Source organism: Triticum urartu, chromosome 3A (genome assembly GCF_056163025.1).
Source record: "Triticum urartu cultivar PI428250 chromosome 3A, HENAU_Tu73, whole genome shotgun sequence".
Classification (NCBI taxonomy): domain Eukaryota; kingdom Viridiplantae; phylum Streptophyta; class Magnoliopsida; order Poales; family Poaceae; genus Triticum; species Triticum urartu.
This window is the reverse complement of record NC_141875.1, coordinates 2561783-2582132: the sequence shown is the minus strand read 5'-3', so window position 1 is coordinate 2582132 and position 20350 is coordinate 2561783. Positions and strand designations below refer to the sequence as shown.

At 43.9% G+C, this 20350-nt stretch overlaps 1 protein-coding gene across 1 annotated transcript; it reads left to right on the top strand.

Moving 5' to 3' along the window:
* The first annotated feature begins 8759 nt into the window (after positions 1-8759).
* Positions 8760-9393, top strand: LOC125542202 (uncharacterized). Its single transcript, XM_048705154.2, has one exon. The coding sequence runs from the start codon at positions 8870-8872 to the stop codon at positions 9365-9367; it is 498 nt and encodes a 165-aa protein (XP_048561111.2). The 5' UTR covers positions 8760-8869; the 3' UTR covers positions 9368-9393.
* The last annotated feature ends 10957 nt before the right edge of the window (positions 9394-20350 follow it).

The window sequence follows — 20350 nt, the reverse complement described above, 5'->3', positions numbered from 1 at the left end:
CCCCCAGCTCACAGGTGTCCCCTAGTAGTTGATACTTTTGGTTTTGCAGAGTTGTGTTTTCTTTCTTTCTTTCTTTTGCTTTTAGGCTTGTTTTGTGGCTAAGCTGTTTTGTGTTGTTGTCTTTATAGACCTCTTTCTATGTTTATCATATTAGTAGAATGACTTCAGCAGACATGGTTGTTGCTTTATCTATAAAGTGGGACGAAAGTCTATTCCAAGTATAAAACAAATCAGCAAAGAGTATGAAAATCAGCAAAAATAATAGTACAAGCTCGTACAAACGTGTGCATGGAGCTGAATTAGTCAACAAAATGGTAATTAACTCAGTAATCCTAAGCTTACCAAAAATAGGCTTACGAATTTGACAAAGACGTAACTGAATTTCACTTAGTGTTCCCAGGTTATTTTAACCATACTTCTCCGCCTCATCCCATAAGTTTCCTGTGTAAAACAAATTTAGTAGATCTACCATTAAAAGGTGCACTATACCCTCACTTGGGAGTTCTAGAGAGATCATGTCGACAATGGCCAGGATTCCAAGTGAAAATTATACGGTGTCATGATCATAATATGCCTCTTTTTTTGTCATCACTTCTCTCGCCTTATTCCAGCAGCCTCTCATGTCACTGCCTACCGGCATGAGCTCTCCTCTGCCTACAAGGATTCGTTGATTTGACCTCATCCCGTGGCTCGCTTGGCACATTCAGTCGTCCACGGGACGCTACTAGGACATAGCCTGAACAGCCCAGACCTCAATCCCAAGGCCATCTCGGTCGCTTGACACATGTTTGCATGCTACAAACTGGATCAAGAGCATGCATGACTGGTTGGAAGCCAAAATTTAGCTCACCGATAATTCGGAATGGTAACATTCAGCAGCTTGAAAAACTCGCCAACAAGTTTATTAGAAATAAACTGATTCAGAGCTAATATCTTAGCTTGCCCCCACTAGAGTTGCTTTGTGGGTTCACCCTTGTGAATAAAGCACAATAAGAAATTGATGGTCGACAAGGATCACTACTACTCCCTCCGTAAACTAATATAAGAGCGTCTAGATTACTATTTTAGTGATCTAAACGCTCTTATATTAGTTTACAGAGGGAGTACCAAACTGCTTTATTGCTGTAAACATGCTGGACGACCTCGAATTCCTTTGTCGTTCTTAGCTACTCTACACCCGTTAGGGCCCACTTTATATGCTTGCTATAATGCCTCCCGCCTTGCTGCATTTAGGTAGTGCTAGGCTTCCTTTCAAGGCAGCTATCAAACCTCGCCACTCTCAAGTCTGAACCCACTGCATATATGTTGTTATCTTACGTTGCCACACGTGCATGCAAGTTTGTCGGCTCTACTCGCATGTCTTACTTTGTCCGGTGGTTGTCTTAACGGTGGTCTGACTCATGCACACGGTGGGACTTGTCTCCTGTGTGTGCCTCGGACATGATAGTGTGGCTCGATGGTCCATCTACAACGTTATTATTTTCCTAATTCATGCCAATGTTAAAAACATACATCATTTTCCCCTAGCTAGTCCCTATAAAATTATATACGTAATAGTGCAGGTTTTGTGCAATATTATAATTTTTTTTGATCCTTTTACTTACTGCAGGCATTTTTTTATTTCAGGCATTTTGTATATATGGCACACCAGACTATTTTTGCAAAAGTATCAAACGGATGCGGTCCATTTCTGATCTGACAATCCTCTTTCATTCGCGTTTGTTTCCTTCCCGAGCGAATAGCCATGAGCGAGTGGGTCGTGATGGGTGGTTTGTGCTCTATTTTTTCCAGTGATGGTAACTGATGTGAAACCCGTCAGTATGGGGTTTAAGCGCTTGGTAGTTAATTGTATAGTCGTTACCTTTGATCCAACCTTAATTTCTGTTATAGTGGGAATATAGTTAGGTTGCCCCGGTTGGCTTTTCCAAGAAAAATACTCAATAACATATGGAGTGTAAATTACATCTTGTAGCCATGATGTAGCCAATGAATGTCCATGTGGGTATATGTGCTCCCTGGTAGCTTCCCGTAGACCGGAGGGGGCACCCACTGCCAATAATTAGCGGTCTCCCAGATTTAGCAAGTGATCTGCTTCCATTCATGGCCACCACTCCACTATAAAACTCAGTCTCCACCGGCCGCCACTAAGAGCTCACACCTCCTCGTATCACCATCTTCTCCGATTAGTGCATGGAGGCTCAAGATCCCTCTTCAGGAGCAGCTGCTCCCCTGGACCTGTCTCTCACGCTGGCCCCCATGTCTCCTTGGGCTGCTCATCCTTCTGGCGGTGGCAGTCGCCGCCGCGGTCGCAGGGGCACGGCATCGAGGCTCTTCTCTTGCCTATTCTGCGAGAGGAAGTTCTTCAAGTCGCAGGCGCTAGGAGGCCACCAGAATGCACACAGGAAGGAGAGGGTTGTCGGCAGCTGGAACGCGCACCTCTACCTCCCTGACCATCATGGTGACCCCGCGCTGACCACTGCAACGGCGCGCCTTAATGACAACGAAGACCACAAGCTGCAGGAGCTTGATCTTAACCTCAAGCTTTGATTAGCTCTAGCTCGTGTGTACGCGACAGTATAGTACTACGTGCACTGCTAGTTTCGTAATGAAATAATTTCCTCTATGCATGCACGCCTTGTCCCCCATGTATGAAATCTCAAGGATTTTCTCATTCTTAGTTGCGAAAATCAATGACTTTCTTCGTCTTGGTGCTGCATGCATGGACGACTGCACTGTATATTGATTTTCAGTTTTGCAAAATATAACTAGTTTTTCAGTTTATTTAGAAGTAATATTCAATTTAGCCATATATGAATATTAATTGTGAGCATGCAGAGAGTTTCTTCGGAATTGTTATATTCCAGGGATCTGTGACGGGAAAAAACATAGCTCATCTCTACGCCTTCTTTCTCTGAATCACATTTGATGTGCCATATGAACATAAATTTGTTTAGCTATTTGAGCATTCATTGTTCATATTGCTTTGTATATTGACGTGCTCGAGATAAGTCAACAAGTTAATCATTTGCGGTATCCTCTGTTGCATCTCTCTCTGGCGGTTCAACTGCCTGAGTTGAAACACGACTGAAGGCGGCTGCTGAAATGAGCCACCTCTGATGGATACCGTCTTTTGCAATTTGTTGTGGTAAAACAGCATGAGACAATCATATCTCTGGCAAGCCAGCAAAATCATCCTCTAGAGATATGCTCTTTCTCGGACGGGTCCCCCGATCATCTCTCATATTTTTTTTTCACTTTTCCAGTGACCCTTCACATCTAACAAGTGGTAAAAACTACACATAAAGTATTCAGTCCCTAGAGATGGCATGTAATGTACTACTGTATCATACCTGCCTCCGCTCAAAAAAGGCTGGCACCGCCGCACCCTACTGTATATGTTGTAAAACATCGATAGAGAATTATACTGCTGCTTTGTGCCACCTCACCTTGTTTCTCTCTTTTTGACATGATTCACCTTCTCATTTTCAAATATGTCACTAATCTTCGTTTTTATTCACAGAAGTCCACATGATTAAGTTTCTAACCAACACATATGTGCATGGTTTGTTTTGTAAACGCGGCTTGCGAAATGAGCTGCCTCCGATGGATACAGTTTTTTGCGGTTTGTGGAAAATACCGCAAGAGACAATCCTCTAGAAGTGTGCCCTTTCTCGGGCGAAGAGCTTTCTCACAATATTATTTTGTGACGTATAATTAATATTTTTATTAGTTAAATCTATGGTGAAACTTTAGCTTAAAATAAGAGGTGGTCTTATAAACATGAACTGAGGGAGTAGCAAACACATACATAAGGTCCCCTTTTTTGGAACAATAATAAGGTAACAAGTAAATATATGGCTACTCGAGGAAAAGAAAAAAAAAGTAAATATATGGCTGCTGGAGTTAAATTTACTAGAAATAAGATGAAGCTAACACCAAAACAAATCCCATATCATGTGCTAATAAATTAGCACTTTCTTGCAAGAGACCAAGAGTACTGGACAGTGGAAACTTGAAGTGTGTGTCTGGCCAGTCTTGGCATGCCGAGGCATGATCTTTAGGGTTTCAGGAGGAATTGACTGGCCAGAGTGTGGAGGCACAATTCTCGCATATGGTACGCATCTACTTTAGGTCATTTTTAGTTTTTCAAATTATGTGTCGACATGCATGTGTGGCTATCAGCACTCGGACGCAACACTACTACTATTATTACTATATTTTTGTCCAACTAGCGTTCATTAACACTTAATTACGTTGTTGATCCCTCAAAAAGCTGATTTGCATCTCTCACACCTGGAGGAGTCTAGCCAATCATACTGGTGTCTCTGAAAGGGCGTGGCTCCTACTACTCAGTCCCATAATATAAGATTAATATAGGACATTTTTGCAATCTAAAACAGCTTGCAAAAACACATCTTATATTATAGGACGGAGGAGTAATTATATTGGCGTTTTATGCCACATCATTCTTATTCGCACTTTATGATATAGTTTTTCTAGTTGTGCAATGATTTTTTTTGAATAGGGGGAGCTCCCCGGCCTCTGCATCAGAACGATGCATACGGCCACATTTATTAATAAGCAAATAAGTTCAACACAGGTCTTGATGTCTCAAACAAAAGAACAAAAAATGCTCACAAAGAGCAAAAAAGTAAAAGTAAAGCCACAACCGGCTGGCATAAGAAAGATAGGAAAACTAATTGCCTATCCTATTACGTAACCGTCATCCAAACCGGTTGAAAATAGCCTGTGCTACCATCTCCCATCGGATAGATCCAGTAACCATACGCTCCCTAGCCTCCGTCGAAGTGAGTAGCGACCACATACGGATCAACGCAGTGGCTCGGAAGATAACCTGCAAAAAATGAGTATTTATTGTTCTGTTAAAGACCAAATCATTTCTGCAGTTCCAGACTGCCCATAATAAAGCACATACTCCTACACGAATGTGCCTCGCTGTTTCGGAATTTATCCCGTCAAGCCACGTCCCAAATAACTTGTTGATAGTATTCGGAGGAGTAATATTAAAGGCTATGTGAACCATCTGCCATAATTTTTTTGCCAACGGGCAGTCAAGAAAGAGGTGTTTGATGAATTCATCCCGATCACAAAAACTACATCTTGTAGATCCAGTCCAGTTGCATTTTGCCAAGTTGTCCTTAGTTAAAATGACTTGTTTATGTACAAACCACATAAACACTTTAACTTACAAAGATACTTTGACTTTCCAAACATGTTTCGAACTAGGAATAGAGCCAGAGTTGATAACATCCAGATACATGGATTTAACCGTAAACTCTCCATTCCTAGTTAGCTTCTAGCACAACTGATTAGGCTGTTGAGAAAGTTGAACATCCATCAGTCTTCTCACAAGATGGAGCCAGACTTCCCAACGGTTTCCGGCTAGTGTCCTCCTGAAGTGAATATTGAGAGGAGTGGACTGAAGTACTGTCGCAACGTAAGCATCTCTTCGTTGAATAGTGCTATAAAGTGAATGATATTGAAGCACAAGGGGTGTTTCTCCTAGCCATGTATCCTCCCAGAATCTCGTAGAGGTACCGTTTCTGACTATAAACTTTGTCCTATTGAAAAAACTGATTTAACTCTCATCATTCCTTTCCAAAAAGGCAAGTCCGTCGACCTCACTGTCATCTGGGACAATGTTTTGGAGTGAAGGTACGTATTACGCAGAATATGCGCCCATGTGGCCTCCGTCTCTACAGATAACTTGTACAGCCACTTGCTGAGAAGAAATATGTTCTTCACCTCAATATTTTTGATACCTAGACCCCCTTGGTCTTTCGGTCGACAAATAATATCCCATTTAGCAAGTCTGTATTTTCTCTTAAGTTCATCACTCTGCCAGAAGAAGCGGGAACGATAGAAGTCCAGCCTTTTTCCGAACTCCAACTGGCACCTCGAAAAAGGACAAGAGCAACATGGGCATACTCGTGAGAACCGAATTAATGCGAATTAGTCGACCTCCGTATGACATCAGCTTGCCCTTCCAGCAGCTCACTTTCTTCTCAAATCGATTCTCAATGCACTTCTATTCTCTGTTCTTCAGCTTACGATGGTGAATTGGTATACCCAAATATGTGAAAGGTAAAGCCCCCAGTTCGCACCCGAACAATTGTTTGTAAGCATCTTGTTCCTCTTTAGCTCTTCCAAAACAGAACAATTCACTTTTATGGAAGTTAATCTTTAACCCGATCAATTGTTCGAATAAGCATAACACCAGCTTCATGTTTCTCGCTTTTGCCAAGTCATGCTCTATGAAGATGATAGTATTATCGGCGTACTGTAGGATAGACACACCTCCATCAACTAGATGAGGAACCAGGCCGCCTACTTGACCAGCATCTAGTGGCGGAACTAGCATTTGACAGCAGGGTGGTCCACCTTCAATTTTTTTTTGAGAACAACTATCACATGTAAACATTTTAACTAATTGCGGGTATCACATAAATAGATCAATATGGTCTTATAAACACACTAAAATTCTCATTCAAGTCTCAATTTTGCATAAAAGAAGCTTACATAGTACATAGTACATACCTTGAGAAGTGAAAGAAGACTATGTTTCCGGCCTACGCTTTTGCATAGCCATGAATATATTCACTATATCATCATCATTCACCTCGGAAAAAAGCATCCATCCCAATAATGTGACAAGGCAACCATCCAAAAGAATATCATCCAAATTATTTCTCAACTTGTTCTTGACTGAAACATGTTGGTGAAAAAGTTCTGCAATATCTCCAGTCGTCTTCATCCTTCAATAATCCTACAATAAGAATATACTCGTTGTCAATCATAAATTCATAATGACACAACTGAATAGAAATAATATGCTTAATTAGGTGTTTGTTCATCGGTTCATCTTCATCAGTTTATGTATTTGTACTGTCCAGTGCACAACACAAAAAAATAGCAAGCAAGCCCTAAGTAAAAGATTGGGTAATTGGGGAGTGGATGAACGGTACCTCAAATCAGGCCGAGCCGAGTGCCATAGTGTGGACTAGGCGGCTGCGGCCCGCTTGCAGGGGCGCCAGGCGGCTGGGACAGGGCAGGATCTCAGCCTGGGATGGTGGGTTGCTGGTGCGGCTCGCGCCGAGCGATTGGCAGGCCGAAGGCGCAATGGGGAGGCAGGAGCGGAGGAGCCTCATGGCTGTTGAGAGGCCGGCAAGGGCGGCGACCGACGATGCAGGCAGTGGCGGGGACGGGGCGGCCGGCGGCTGGGTATCGCGCAGAGGGTCTCGCGTGCGTGCGTGGTGTCTCGCTACGAGCGAGAGGTGTTTTTTGGTTTTAGGTTAAAGTGTTGCTGGGCCGTTTTTTTTCTTCTCTGGCCCATCTCTACAGGTATAGGTATATAGGCCGGGTCAAAATCCCAGGGTGGGCCGCGACCCACCCTGGCCACCCTGTAACTCCGCCCCTGCCAGCATCCTTAGCCCTTCCTATTAGAATCATCAACATGTCGACTACTATGTTGAACAGAACAGGTGACATCGGATCGCCTTGTCTCAGGCCCTTATGTAGTTGTGCCGTGATGGAGACCTGACAGGCACCTGAGCCAAAAAAGCTTGGAGATATACCTGCGCCTGATGTGAGGTGTGTCTTGGCAACACCTACACAGGGTCACGACTGATCCCTTGAAAAATTATTAGGAATCTGACACCTTGATATATACGCCAAACATTTTGACACACTCATATAGGTAATATAGCCAAATAGCCAGACAATAATAAGCCGCTTTATAGTCACGCCAAATCGTTTGACTACAGTTATAAATTTTGGGTATATAGGGAGGCCAGATTTGCAAATAAGTTCTTAAAGAGGTCAGTGAACGGATTAAGTTTCTGAAAGGGTCATTTAGTACAAATAATACTGTTTGCTCCCACATGATGCAACTTGAAGTCTTTCTCCTACCTAAATAGAATGGGAGTTAGATTAATAAATTGTACTCCTACTTATTTCTTTCCATCCAAACGCAACACTAGTCACTACGAGAATTACTCTACTAGCCAGCGCAGCGAACTGTTAAAGATTTCCAGATCTTTTTCCCTTTGACGGCAATGATCTGCACTTCTGCTGATATGTAGAAATGCATGCAGTAGCCACGATCGAGCTAGCTCCCAATCACATCACAATAATGGCAGCCTCCCTAATTTAGCAAGTGGTAGCCTGCCTTTCATGCCCACGGCATCGCTATGTACTTCGTATCTTGCTTTGACGCTAAGGTTCGTTGTTCAGTCTAGTCTACGAATACAAGCTAATACAAATGTGCGCATGGAGCCGAATTAATCAGCAAAGAGTTTTTTTTTTGGTGTGAAAAAAGGTCAGATACCATGTACTCCTATTAATTAGCACAAGCCCTGAAAAAAACTCCCTTATAAAAACAGAAAATTAAAATAAAACCAACTGAAAAATTGAACATCATCTCACACTAAATGAACATCATCGAAAATCTTGAAATAAAATGGAACTTCAACTCCGATGGACCAAGGAATTTTACCTTGCTGGCTACACACACACACAGTCCACGATAGTTGTTTTTTGCTTGCCTACATATATTTTGGCGAGATCTACCCCACTAGATTTTGTTTGTGAGTCCACGACCCTATGAATAACGCATGATGAGATCTGATGGTCGACAAGGATCACTACTACCAAAACTACTTTAACCGCTGTAGGCATGCTGGACCTCAAAAGTCCAAGGTCCTTTGTTATTAGCGCGCTACAGAAGGTGGGGCCAGCCGTGCTGCTTGCAATAATGCGACTCCCACATTTAGGAAGTTGTAGGCTTCCTTTCATGGCAGCTAACAAACTTGGCCAGTCAAAACCCACTGCATAGCTCCACACCACTTTCATGGAGGAAGGTGGAGGTATCGTCCGGCCGGACGGCCATTCTTCTCCTCTGGAAGCAGCTTCTCCTGCGGTGGTGGCGGCAACTGCTGCTTCTCCGGACCTATCTCTAACACTGGCCCCTGTGCCACTGCCACCATCACCATCACCACCTTCCTCCTCTTCTTGGGCTGCAGCAGATGTTGTTCTTCCTTCTTCTACAGGCGCCGGCAGCGACGACCATAGCCATGCTGGTGGGAGGCTCTTCTCGTGCCTCTTCTGTGACAAGACCTTCCTCAAGTCGCAGGCGCTGGGGGGGCACCAGAACGCGCACAAGAAGGAGAGAGCCACCGGTAGCTGGAACGCCCATCTCTACCTCCCCGCGGCGGCGGCGGCCCACTACAACCAGCCGGCCACTGCGACGTCCATGCTACCAGCGACCAGGCCGCCCGCGCGTATGCCCGCTAGCACGCTCGATGACCACGAGCAGCAGCAGCAGCTTGATCTTAGCCTCAGGCTCTAGCTAGCTAGCTAGCATTCTCTAGTGTCAAACTGCGAATGCACGCCCATGTGTTTTTCTTCTCCTCGTATCAAACTAGCTAGAGCGTATGTGTGCGCATTCAACTATATGTGTGGAGGCATCTTCTTTTTATCATTGTTAGTTTACGTGCACTACTCGCATGTTTTCTGTTTGACTTTGCTGAATTTTGCTCCGAGTAGCTTTGCAAAAAGGAGTAGCTCAATAACGCATGTTGATCGACAGGGATATATCACTACCGAACTGCTACTGCCTCTGTAGCCATCATAGATCTGCATCCATGTCCTGCGTGGTTAGCACGCACCCTGCAAAAAGCACAAGTTAGTTTACCTGAAAGCACGGGTTAGTAAGGTTTGAAACCATGAGTTACTACTAGTTGAAAGCACATATTTGTCTGTAAAAGAAACCCACCAAAACCTACAAACCTGTGATCTAGTTTCGAAGAACACGACGAAGAGAAACACAATGCTGGAAACGATTTGTGATTTGGACACATTGTTCAAAAGACCTGGTTGTCCTTTTGGCTGCCTCATATATACGTGTGTGTTCCTTGGTGGCTGGACGTAAGCTAGCTGGTGCCGCTCGCGATGGTGTCCCTGGCTGCCACACATAGCAACCGGTGTCTGGCATACATGAGTACTATAGACGGTCAACTGCCCCACAAACACCTTTTTCAAGACATAAAACAATGTGGGTACCATTATAGTAGGTCCATAACGTGCGTAGCACATGATGGTCGACATGGATCCCTCACTACCAAACTAATGCAGCATTAGTACTTCCACTTCTGTAGCCATGATCGTTCGATGCCCTCCAACCCTGGGCTTGCCCTGCCGTTCCTCCCTACGTGTTCCTTCGTGGCTGGCCATGGCTCACGGGAAGCACGGGCGCCCGTGTTGGGCGTTCGACGTTAGTGCCACTTGCAATAGCTAATGAGGCTAGCTCCAGATTTAGCAAGTGGCGTATTTCCTTTCCTGCCTCGCTCCTCCCAATAAACCTCCACCATCAGAGCTCAGACTTGAGCTTGCTATGTGTAGGCTAGAGAGAAATTCATATGTAGGAGAAGACAAGGTGGTAGTAGAGATACCCACTCGTATGGACTCGGTGCGGACGAGCCCATGACGCGTCACCTATATGAGTGTCTAGAAAGTATCCGAACACATTGATTCGTGCTTGCAAGATCAGGACCAACCACTACCGGATCAACGGTTCATGTTGCATTGCATGCTCAAGCAAGAGCGGACACGTTCGCTCTTTATAATGTCCGCTTTTTTTTCTTCACTCTCCACTGACACTTAACCATGCCCTGCCCCGTTAGTGCGGGCATTAGATGCCCGGAGTAGTAACCTTTCAACCAGCCTTAATATTTGGTCTAGTGGGAATATAGTTCAGGTGGCTCCCCCGGTTATCTTTTCCAAGAAAAGGATAACCAATAACCTGATGGCGTATAAATTACATCTTGTAGCCATGATATAGCCATGACGTGTGATCATTGTGGATATGTGTTCCTTTGTAGTTGCCCGTAGACAGGATGGGGCACTCGCTGCCAACTATTATTGGGCTCCCAGATTTAGCATGTGGTCTGCTTCCTTTCATGGCCACCAGCTCCCTATAAAACTCCGTCGCCACCGGCCGCCGCCAGAAGCTTACACTTCCTCGCCTCACCATCTTTTCCAACAAGTCCATGGATGCTCACGATCCCCCTGCAGCTGCAGCAGCTCCTATAGACCTGTCTCTCACGCTGGCCCCCATGTCTTCTATGGCTGTTCTTCCTTCTAGCCGCTGCCGCCGCCGTGGTGGTGGGAGCGGGAGATCGAGACTCTTTTCTTGCCTCTTCTGCGAGAGGAAATTCCTCAAGTCGCAGGCGCTAGGGGGCCACCAGAACGCGCACCGCAAGGAGAAGGTCGTCGGCACCTGGAACGCCCACCTCTATCTCCCTGACCACCCTCGTGCCCCGGCGCCAGCCACCGCAACGGCGTACCTTGATGATGATGACGACGACGGCAAGCTCCAAAAGCTTGATCTTAGCCTCAAGCTTTAATTAGCTCTAGCTCCTGTGTATGTCGTACAACACGTACGGGGCTAGCTAGCTCCATTGGCAATCTCTATAAGGTTTGTACACTGCTAGTTTCCTGCAATGAGTTAATTTGCTCTATATACTGTAGTATGAGCATGACTTGTCCCCCATGTATATCTCAAGGGTTTCTCACTCTTGATTTCGAAAAGCAATGCCTTTCTTCGTCTTTCTGCTGCATGGTGCCATGCCAGAGATCAATAAGGATGAGAAATTACGATTTCTTTCCAAAATGGAACATATCCAACGTCATGCTTGTATATTAATTTTCAATTTCGCGAAATATAACTAGTTATTCAATTTATTCAGATGTAATACTATATTTTGTTGTACATGCACAATAATTTTGAGCATGTACAGATCTTCCTCTGAATTGTTATATTCCAAGGACCTCTTGTGGGAAAAACACTGCTCGTCTCTACGCCTTCTTGTTCTGACCCCTTTATGTGCCACACGGACATGAAGATGTTTAGCTATTTGAGCTCTCTATGTTGGTCTGTATATTGATGATATGTTAACAAATGAAGCTTTCACCTGATGGCATGTTGCACATGACTCCGGCCGTTCAACTATCTGATGTGAGACACGACCAAAGGCAACTGCCAAAAGGAGCTTCCTCCGCTGGATACAGTGTTTGGCAGTTCGTGGAAAACCCCGCGAGAGACAATCAAAACCTGGGCGGGCTAGCGAAATAATCCTCTAGAGGTATGCCCTTCTCAGGCGATTTCCCAACTCAATCTCTCATATACTTCAGTGATCCGTCACGTCTAATGGGTGGTAAAACAATCAATAGAGCATCATCCTGCAACTTTATGTGATTTCACCTTGTTAAACTCTTTTTTACATGTTTCACTTAGGCATCTGGATGAGGCTAGCAGTTTGATGTCCTTTTAGAGCAAAATACAGGAGTGATCATGGGTTCAGGTGTATTCACCTTAACCAAGGAAACCGTACATATTCAGCTCAAACATATCAGAAATGAGCATGTGTTAATTTGTTTCTTTAACTTATGATAAATTATAACTATATTTTTGCTAATTTTATTTAGGAAGTGGATTCCCGTGTACCGAGGTTCCCTAAATCTGTTATGTCATTTAGGTGTGGTACCTCCACGAACAAATTCATTCATGTTTGGTAGCAAACACATCCATGTGGTCCCTGTTTTCGGATCAACAATGAAGCAACAATGAGTGGAATATATTGCGACTGGAGTTAAACTAACTAGAAATAAGATGAAGCTAACACCAAAACAAATCCCATCATGTGCTAATAAATTAGCACTTTCTTGCAAGAGGCCAAGAGCACTGCATAGTCGAATGTACTGTTGAACTACGTGGAAACTTGAAGTGTGTCTGGCCAGGGCATGGTCTTTAGGGCTTCATCAGAAGGAATTGACTGGCATATAGGAGTGTGGAGGCATATAGGAGTAGTACCAGGAGCACACTTTTGTGTGTGCGACGCATCAACTTTAGGTCATGTTTAGATTTTCTTATTATGTGCCGACATGCATATGCGGTTCTCTGCAATCGGACGTAACACTACTATTATTATTATATTTTGTCCAACTAGTCTTCATTAAAACTTAATTACTTTGTTTGTCCCTTGAAAAGCTGATTTGCATCTCTGAGAAGGCGTGGCCCTATTTATATTGGCGCTTTATGCTACATCATTCTTAATTAGTTTTGCTAATAGTTCGGACGAACTATTTGATCGCACAATATGCTACCTCCGTCCTGATTTATTAGTCCTCCTCGTATTTAGGGTCATATTTTGACCACATGTTATCTAATAAAATATAAGTTATACATAGAAAAAGTAATATAATTAGAAACTATGTTCAAATACGAACCCAACAATATAATTTTTTGGTGAGATGCATTAACATTTTGTTAGTTAAAACTATCAAAATTTAGCAGAAAAAACAGAAGGGGCCAATAAACCAGGACGGAGATAGTCCGTGGTACATGTCCTCTTGGGGCATAGTGGATGGACTATCGGACAGTCTTGCACCCGTGATGGAGACCTGACAGGCACCTGGGCCAGAAAAAGCTTGCAGATACTGTGCCTGAAGTGAGGTGTGTCATTTAGGTGTGGTACCTCCACGAACAAATTCATTCATGTCTGGTAGCAAACACATCCATGTAGTCCGGGTTTTCGGATCAACAATAGTGCAACAACGAGTGGAATATAATGCGACTGGAGTTAAATTAACTAGAAATAAGATGAAGCTAGCACCAAAACAAATCCCATCATGTGCTAATAAATTAGCACTGTCTTGCAAGAGGCCAAGAGCACTGCGCAGTCGAATGTATAGTGTTGAACTGCGTGGAAACTTGAAGTGTGTCTGGCCAGGGCACGGTCTTTAGGGCTTCATCGGGAGGAATTGACTGGTATATAGGAGTAGTACCAGGAGTACTATTTTGTTTAGGTTTTCTTATTATGTGCCAACATGCATATGCGGTTCTCTGCAATCGAACGTAACACTACTAGTATTATTATATGGTCCAACTAGCCTTCATTAAAACTTAATTAATTTGTTGGTTCCTTGAAAAGCTGATTTGCATCTCTGGGACGGCGTGTCCCCTATTTATATTGGCGCTTGATGCCACATCATTCTTAATTAGTTTTGCTAATAGTTTGGACGAGCTATTTGATCGCACGACGTGCTACCTCCGTCCTAATTTACTAGACCTCCTTGTATTTAGGGTAATATTTTGATCATGATTTTATCTAATAAAATATAAATTATACGTAGCAAAAGTAATATAACTAGAAACTATGTTCTAATACAAACCCAATGATATAAAATTCTGATGAGATGCATTAACATTTTGTTATTTAAATGTATCAAAATTTAGCACAAAATATAAAGGGGACCAATAAATCAGGATGGATGTAATATGTCCTCTTGGGCCCTCGTGGATGGACTATTGGACAGTCTTGCACCCATGAAGGAGACCTGACAGGCACCTGAGCCAAAAAAAAGCTTGCAGATACTTCGCCTGAAGTGAGGTGTCTTGCCTGCGCCCAGACAGGGCAGCGGTTGCTTTACGTGAAATCGTACGTGCATGCATGCTTGGAGCAGCAGGAGTCACACGTACTGCACAAGAGTTTGGCTGTTTGCTCACATTGTTTGTACTAAATGACCCTTCCAAAAACTTCAATTTATTTTTTAATCGGGCCCTCGATATATATGCCAAATCGTTTGGCTACACACTCATATAGGTAATGTAACCAAATAGCCGAATCATTTGACTATAATATATGTGTGAGTCACTCACACATTCAGATGATAAATCGTCTTATAGCTGCACCAAACCGTTTGACTACACTCATACACTTGATGTAGCCAAACATTTTGGACACATTGCGTGTATGAGCGAGTCAAACGATTTGGTATATATAGGGGGGGGGGGGGGGGGGGTCAGATTCCCAAATAAGCATTAAGAGTGGTTAGTGAACGGATTAAGTTTTTGAAAGGGTCATTTAGTAAAAATAATACTGTTTTCTCCTCACATGATGCAACTGCAAGTCTTTCTCCTACCTAAAGAATACGTAAGTTAGGTTAAAAATGGTACTTTCTCTGACCGACTCACAATTAGTACAGCTTTAATATGGGATTGAAGGGAGTAGTTTTTTCTTTTCATCAAAACCTAACACAACACTAGTCACTAGGACAATTACATGATGATGCATGGTCATCAACGTGAGGCACTATTAGCCAGCGAACTGTTAAACATCTCCAGATCTTTTTGCCTTTGACGGCAATGATCTGCACTTCTGCATGTAGTAGTCAGGATCGATGTAGCTCCCGTGGTTCCTCTGATATATGTATGGCTAGCCGGCGGCACATCAAAATAATGCCAACCTCCCCGTTTTAGCAAGTGGTAGCCCGCCTTTCATGCCCATGGCATCGCCACATACTTTGTCTGTAAAAGAAATCCGTCAAAGCATATGAACCTGAAATCTAGTTGTGGAGAACACGACGTGATAAACACAACGGTGGAAACGATTTGTGATTTGGACACATGGTTCAAAAGATAAGACCTGGTCGTGGCTCGTAAGTACGTGGATGTTCCTTGGTTGTTGGACGTATAAGCTAGCCGGTGCCGCTCGCAATAATGTACGCGGCTGCCACATAGCAACCGGTGACGGTCAAGCACTCAATCTAACGCCCACCCAAACACTTTTTTGAAGACATTAAACAATGTGCATAGGAGTATTATAGTAGGTCCATAACGTACGTAGCACATGATTGTCGACATGGATCACTCACTACCAAACTAATGCAGCAGCAGTACTTCCACTTGTGTAGCCATGATGTTGGGCTCGCCATGGCCTTATGTGTTCCGTGGCTGGCCATGGCTCACAGGGAGCAGGGTGCCCGTGTTGGACGTTCGATGCTTATGCCACTCGCAATAACTAATGCCGAGAGCTCCCAGATTTAATAAGTGGTACCTTCCCTTTTCTGCCTCCCTCCTCCCTCTAAACCTCCATCATCCGTGCTCAGACGTGCCTGCTAGTTGCTAACAGCTAGTAGTTCCTAGTTTTAGCGTTCCCTATAGCTTAAGACATGTGGTTTTCTATAATGAAAATCGGGGAGGGGAGCCTCCCTTTTGATAAAAGTCCGAGCTCATACTTGGGCTTGCTATTTGGGCGCTAGAGAGTGAAATCCTTATGTAGGAGAAGCCAAGCTGGTAGGCATGCAGATATACCCATGTCAGTAAGTAAAGATACCCACTCGTATAGAGTCGAGCCTAGGACTTCACCTATGTGAGTGTCCAAAGAGTATACGAAAATATTGAGTAGCGCTTGCGAGATCGGGACGAGCACCGCATCAATGGTTCCTGCCAAGTCATGCGCTAAAGCAAGAGCGGCTACGTTCGCTCTTTATAATTTCCATTTTTTTTCTCCACTGATAGTTAACGATGCCCTGTCCCCTTAGTGCAGGCATTAGACGCCCCGAGTAGTAACCTTTCATGCAGCCTTAATATTTGGTCTAGTGGGAATGTATTTCAGGTGGCTCCCCGGGTTGGCTTTTCCGAGTTAACCTGATGGCGTGCAAATTACATCTTGTAGCCATAATATAGCCATGATGGATGATCCTTATTAGTAGCTGCCTGTAGACTGGAGAGGGCACCCGCTGCCAATTATTATTGGGCTCCCAGATTTAGCAAGTGGTCTGCTTCCCTTCATGGCCACCAGCTCCCTATAAAACTCGGTCGCCACCGGCCGCCACTCGAAGCTCACACCTCCTCATCTCACCATCTTTTCCAATAAGTCCATGGAGGCTCACACTCTCCGTGCAGCTGCATCAGCTCCTCTAGACCTGTCTCTTACACTGGCCCCCATGTCTCCTAAGCCTGTTCTTCCTTCTGGCGACTGCCACCGTCGCCGTGGTGGCAGCGTGGGATCGAGACTCTTTTCTTGCCTCTTCTGCGAGAGGAAGTTCCTCAAGTCACAGGCGCTAGGGGATCACCAGAACGCGCACCTGAAGGAGAGGGTCGTCGGTACCTGGAATGCCCACCTGTACCTCCCTGACCACCCTCGTGCCCCCGTGTCAGGCACCGCAACGGCATACCTTGATAATGATGAAGATGACGACGGCAAGCACCAAATACTTGATCTTACCCTCAAGCTTTAATTAGCTCCAGCTCATGTGTATGCCGTACAGTATTAGGGGGCTAGCTAGCTCCATTGGCCATTGCTATACAGTCCGTACACTGCTAGTTTTCTGCAATGAGTTAATTTGCTCTATACTAGTATGGGCATGACTTGTCCCCCATGTATATCTCAAGGGTTTCTCACTCTTAGTTTCGAAAAGCTATGAATTTCTTCAACTTTCTGCTGCATGGCGCGATGCCAGAGAACAATGGATGACTAAATATGATATCTTTCACAGTCCTGCGTGTATATTAATTTACAACTTCGTGAAATATAACTAGTTATTCAATTCATTCGGATGTAATATAATATTCTTTTCATACATGCATATTAATTTTGAGCATGTGGAGATCTTCCTCTGAATTTTTATATTCCACGGACCTCTTGTGGGAAAAATATTTCTCGTCTCTACGCCTTCTTTTGCCACCCCTTGATGTGCTTCACTGACATGAACATGTTTAGCTATTTGAGCTCTCTATTGCTCTGTATATTGATGATATGTTAACAAATTAAGCTTTCACCTGATCTCATGTTTGCATGTGACTCCGATGGTTTCAACTATCTGAGGTGAGACACGACTAAAGGTGGCTGCCAAAAGGAGCTGCCTCCGACAGATACAGTTTTTTGCAGTTAGTAGAAAAACCCGCGAGAGACAATAACATCCCGGGCGGGCTAGCGAAATAATTCTCTAGAGGTATACCCTTTCGGGCGGTTTCCCCACTCATCTCTCATACACTTCAGTGACCTGTCATGTCTAATGGCTGGTAAAACTGGCACATAGAGATTATTGAACCGCTAGAGATGGCTTGTTATGTACTAGTGTATCATAACTGACTCTGCTCAACAAAGACATTTGTACTTCTCCTACGGTATGTGTGGTAAAACAATCAGTACAGCCTGATACTGCTACTTTATGCGATTTCACCTTGTTTCTCTTTCATTTTTCTGTTGACATGTTTCACTTAGGCATCAGGATGAGGCTAGTAGTTTGATGTCTTTCTACAGCAAAATACAGGAGTGATCATTGGTTCCGGTGCACTCACCTTAACCAAGGAAACCGTATATATTCAGCTCCGTCCTTTCCTCGTTTTCAAACATGTCAGAAATGAGCATGGGTTTGTTTCTGTAAAGTATCAAAGATTCAAAACTTACAACTACATTTTTGCTAGTTTTATGAAGGAAGTGGATTCCCGTGTACCGAGGTCTCCTAAATCCGTTCTGTCATTTAGATGTGGTACCTCTCCGAGCAAATTCGTTCATTTATGGTACTCCCTCCGATCCAAAATAAGTGTCGTGGTTAGTTGTCATGACACTTATTTTGAATCGGAGGGAGCAGCAAAGACATACGTGTGGTCCCTGTTTTCGAATCAACAATAGAGCAACAATGAGTGGAATATATCCCGACTGGAGTTAAATTAACTAGAAATAAGATGAAGCTAACACCAAAACAAATCCCATCATGTGCTAATAAATCAGCACTGTTTTGCAAGAGGACAAGAGCACTGCAGATGTCGAATGTATACTGTTGAACTGAGTGGAAACTTGAAGTGTGTCTGGCCAGTCGGAGTGTGGATGCATATACGAGCAGTACTAGGAGTACACTTTTGCGTGTGGATGCATCTACTTTAGGTCATGTTTAGGTTTTCTTATTATGTGCCGACATGCATCTACTAGTATTACTATATTTTGTCCTAATTGGCCTTCATTAGCAATTAATTAACTAGTTTGTTGGTCCCTTAAAAAGTTGATTTGCATCTCTGACAATTGGAGGAGTGTAGCCAATGATACTGGTGTGTCGTAGGGGGTATGGCCCCAATCAATATATCTTATGTAGACAGATCCCACTACAAGTCACTGATTGCTATTTTTAGTCGTTCGACTAAATTGTGTGGGATCAGTTGCACCAATTGTGTGGGATCAGTTGCAAGCATGTTGATCATCCATGCATGCATAGTACTTCCTCCGTTCCTAAATGTAAGACCCTTTAGGGATTGCACTATGAACCGCATCAGATGTATATAGACATATTTTCAAGTGTAGATTCATTCATTTTGCTTCGTACGTAGTCTATAGTGAAATATCTAAAAGGTCTTTTATTTAGAAACTTAGGGAGTAGCACATCCATGCATGGTGATTAGTTTTGCTAATCGTGGTGATTGACTATTTGAACGAACTATATGTCCTCCTGGAGCACAGTGGATGGACTATTGAACTCTCTTGCACCCGTGATGGAGACTTGAGAGCCAAAAAAAAAAGCTTGGAGATATACATGCGCCTGAAGTGAGGTGTGTCTTGGCGATGCCCTGACAGGGACACGATTGATCCATCCGTAGGCAGCTCTTTTACGTGAAACCATATGTGTCGCAGCACTGCACGTCGCAGGTACCGCACGAATTTGGCTGTTTATTTTGTGAAGCAACATGAAGTCTTTCCCCACCTTAAAAATTGGCGGTTTATTTTGTTTTCATCAGAACCTAACACAACATTACTCACTGGGATAATTACATGATGATATGCATGGTCGTGGACACGGAGCAGTACTAGCAACGAACTGTTATAGATCTTCAGATATTTTTCCCTTTCGCAGCAACGGTCTGCAGATACGTTGTAGCACGATTGATCGAGCTACCTCCCGAGGTTCCTCTAATTTATATATGTATGGCTAGCTGACGGCCAAGGGTCACTCCCAATAATTCAAACCTCCTGGATTTAGCAAGTGGTACCATTCCTTTCATGTCTTGGCTTTGATGCTAGAGTTCGTACACCTTTGTCGTTAACATGATGAAAACTGATGGTCGACAAGGACCACTATGACCAAAGTCGCTTTACCACTGTAGGCATGCCGTGCCCCTGAGTCCTTTGCCGTTAGTGCGATAAAGCCGTTGAGGCCCACTGTGGTGCTTGCAATAATTAATGTGACTCCCGCATTTAGGAAGTGCTAGGCTTCCTTTCATGGCAGCTAACAAACTTGGCCACTCTAAACCCACTGCATAGCTCCCCACCATTTTCATGGACGGCCATTTTCTGTAGCCCTGCTAGATCTGCCTTATGTTGGCCTGAACTCGCTGGCCGTAGTTCCTCTCCTCTCACTCACAAGGCAGACAGGGTTTTTGCGTTGTATAAGATAGCAAATGTTCTCACTAATGTCTCCACCTTTTATTTGGCTTACAACTGATTGTGTGCCCACATCTCCTACAGATCCGTGCTATCCCACGAACGAGCTGTGCGTG

Coding starts and splice junctions, on each gene's coding strand:
- LOC125542202 (XM_048705154.2), top strand. CDS start 8,870: ATGGAGGAAGGTGGAGGTATCGTCCGGCCGGACGGCCATTCTTCTCCT.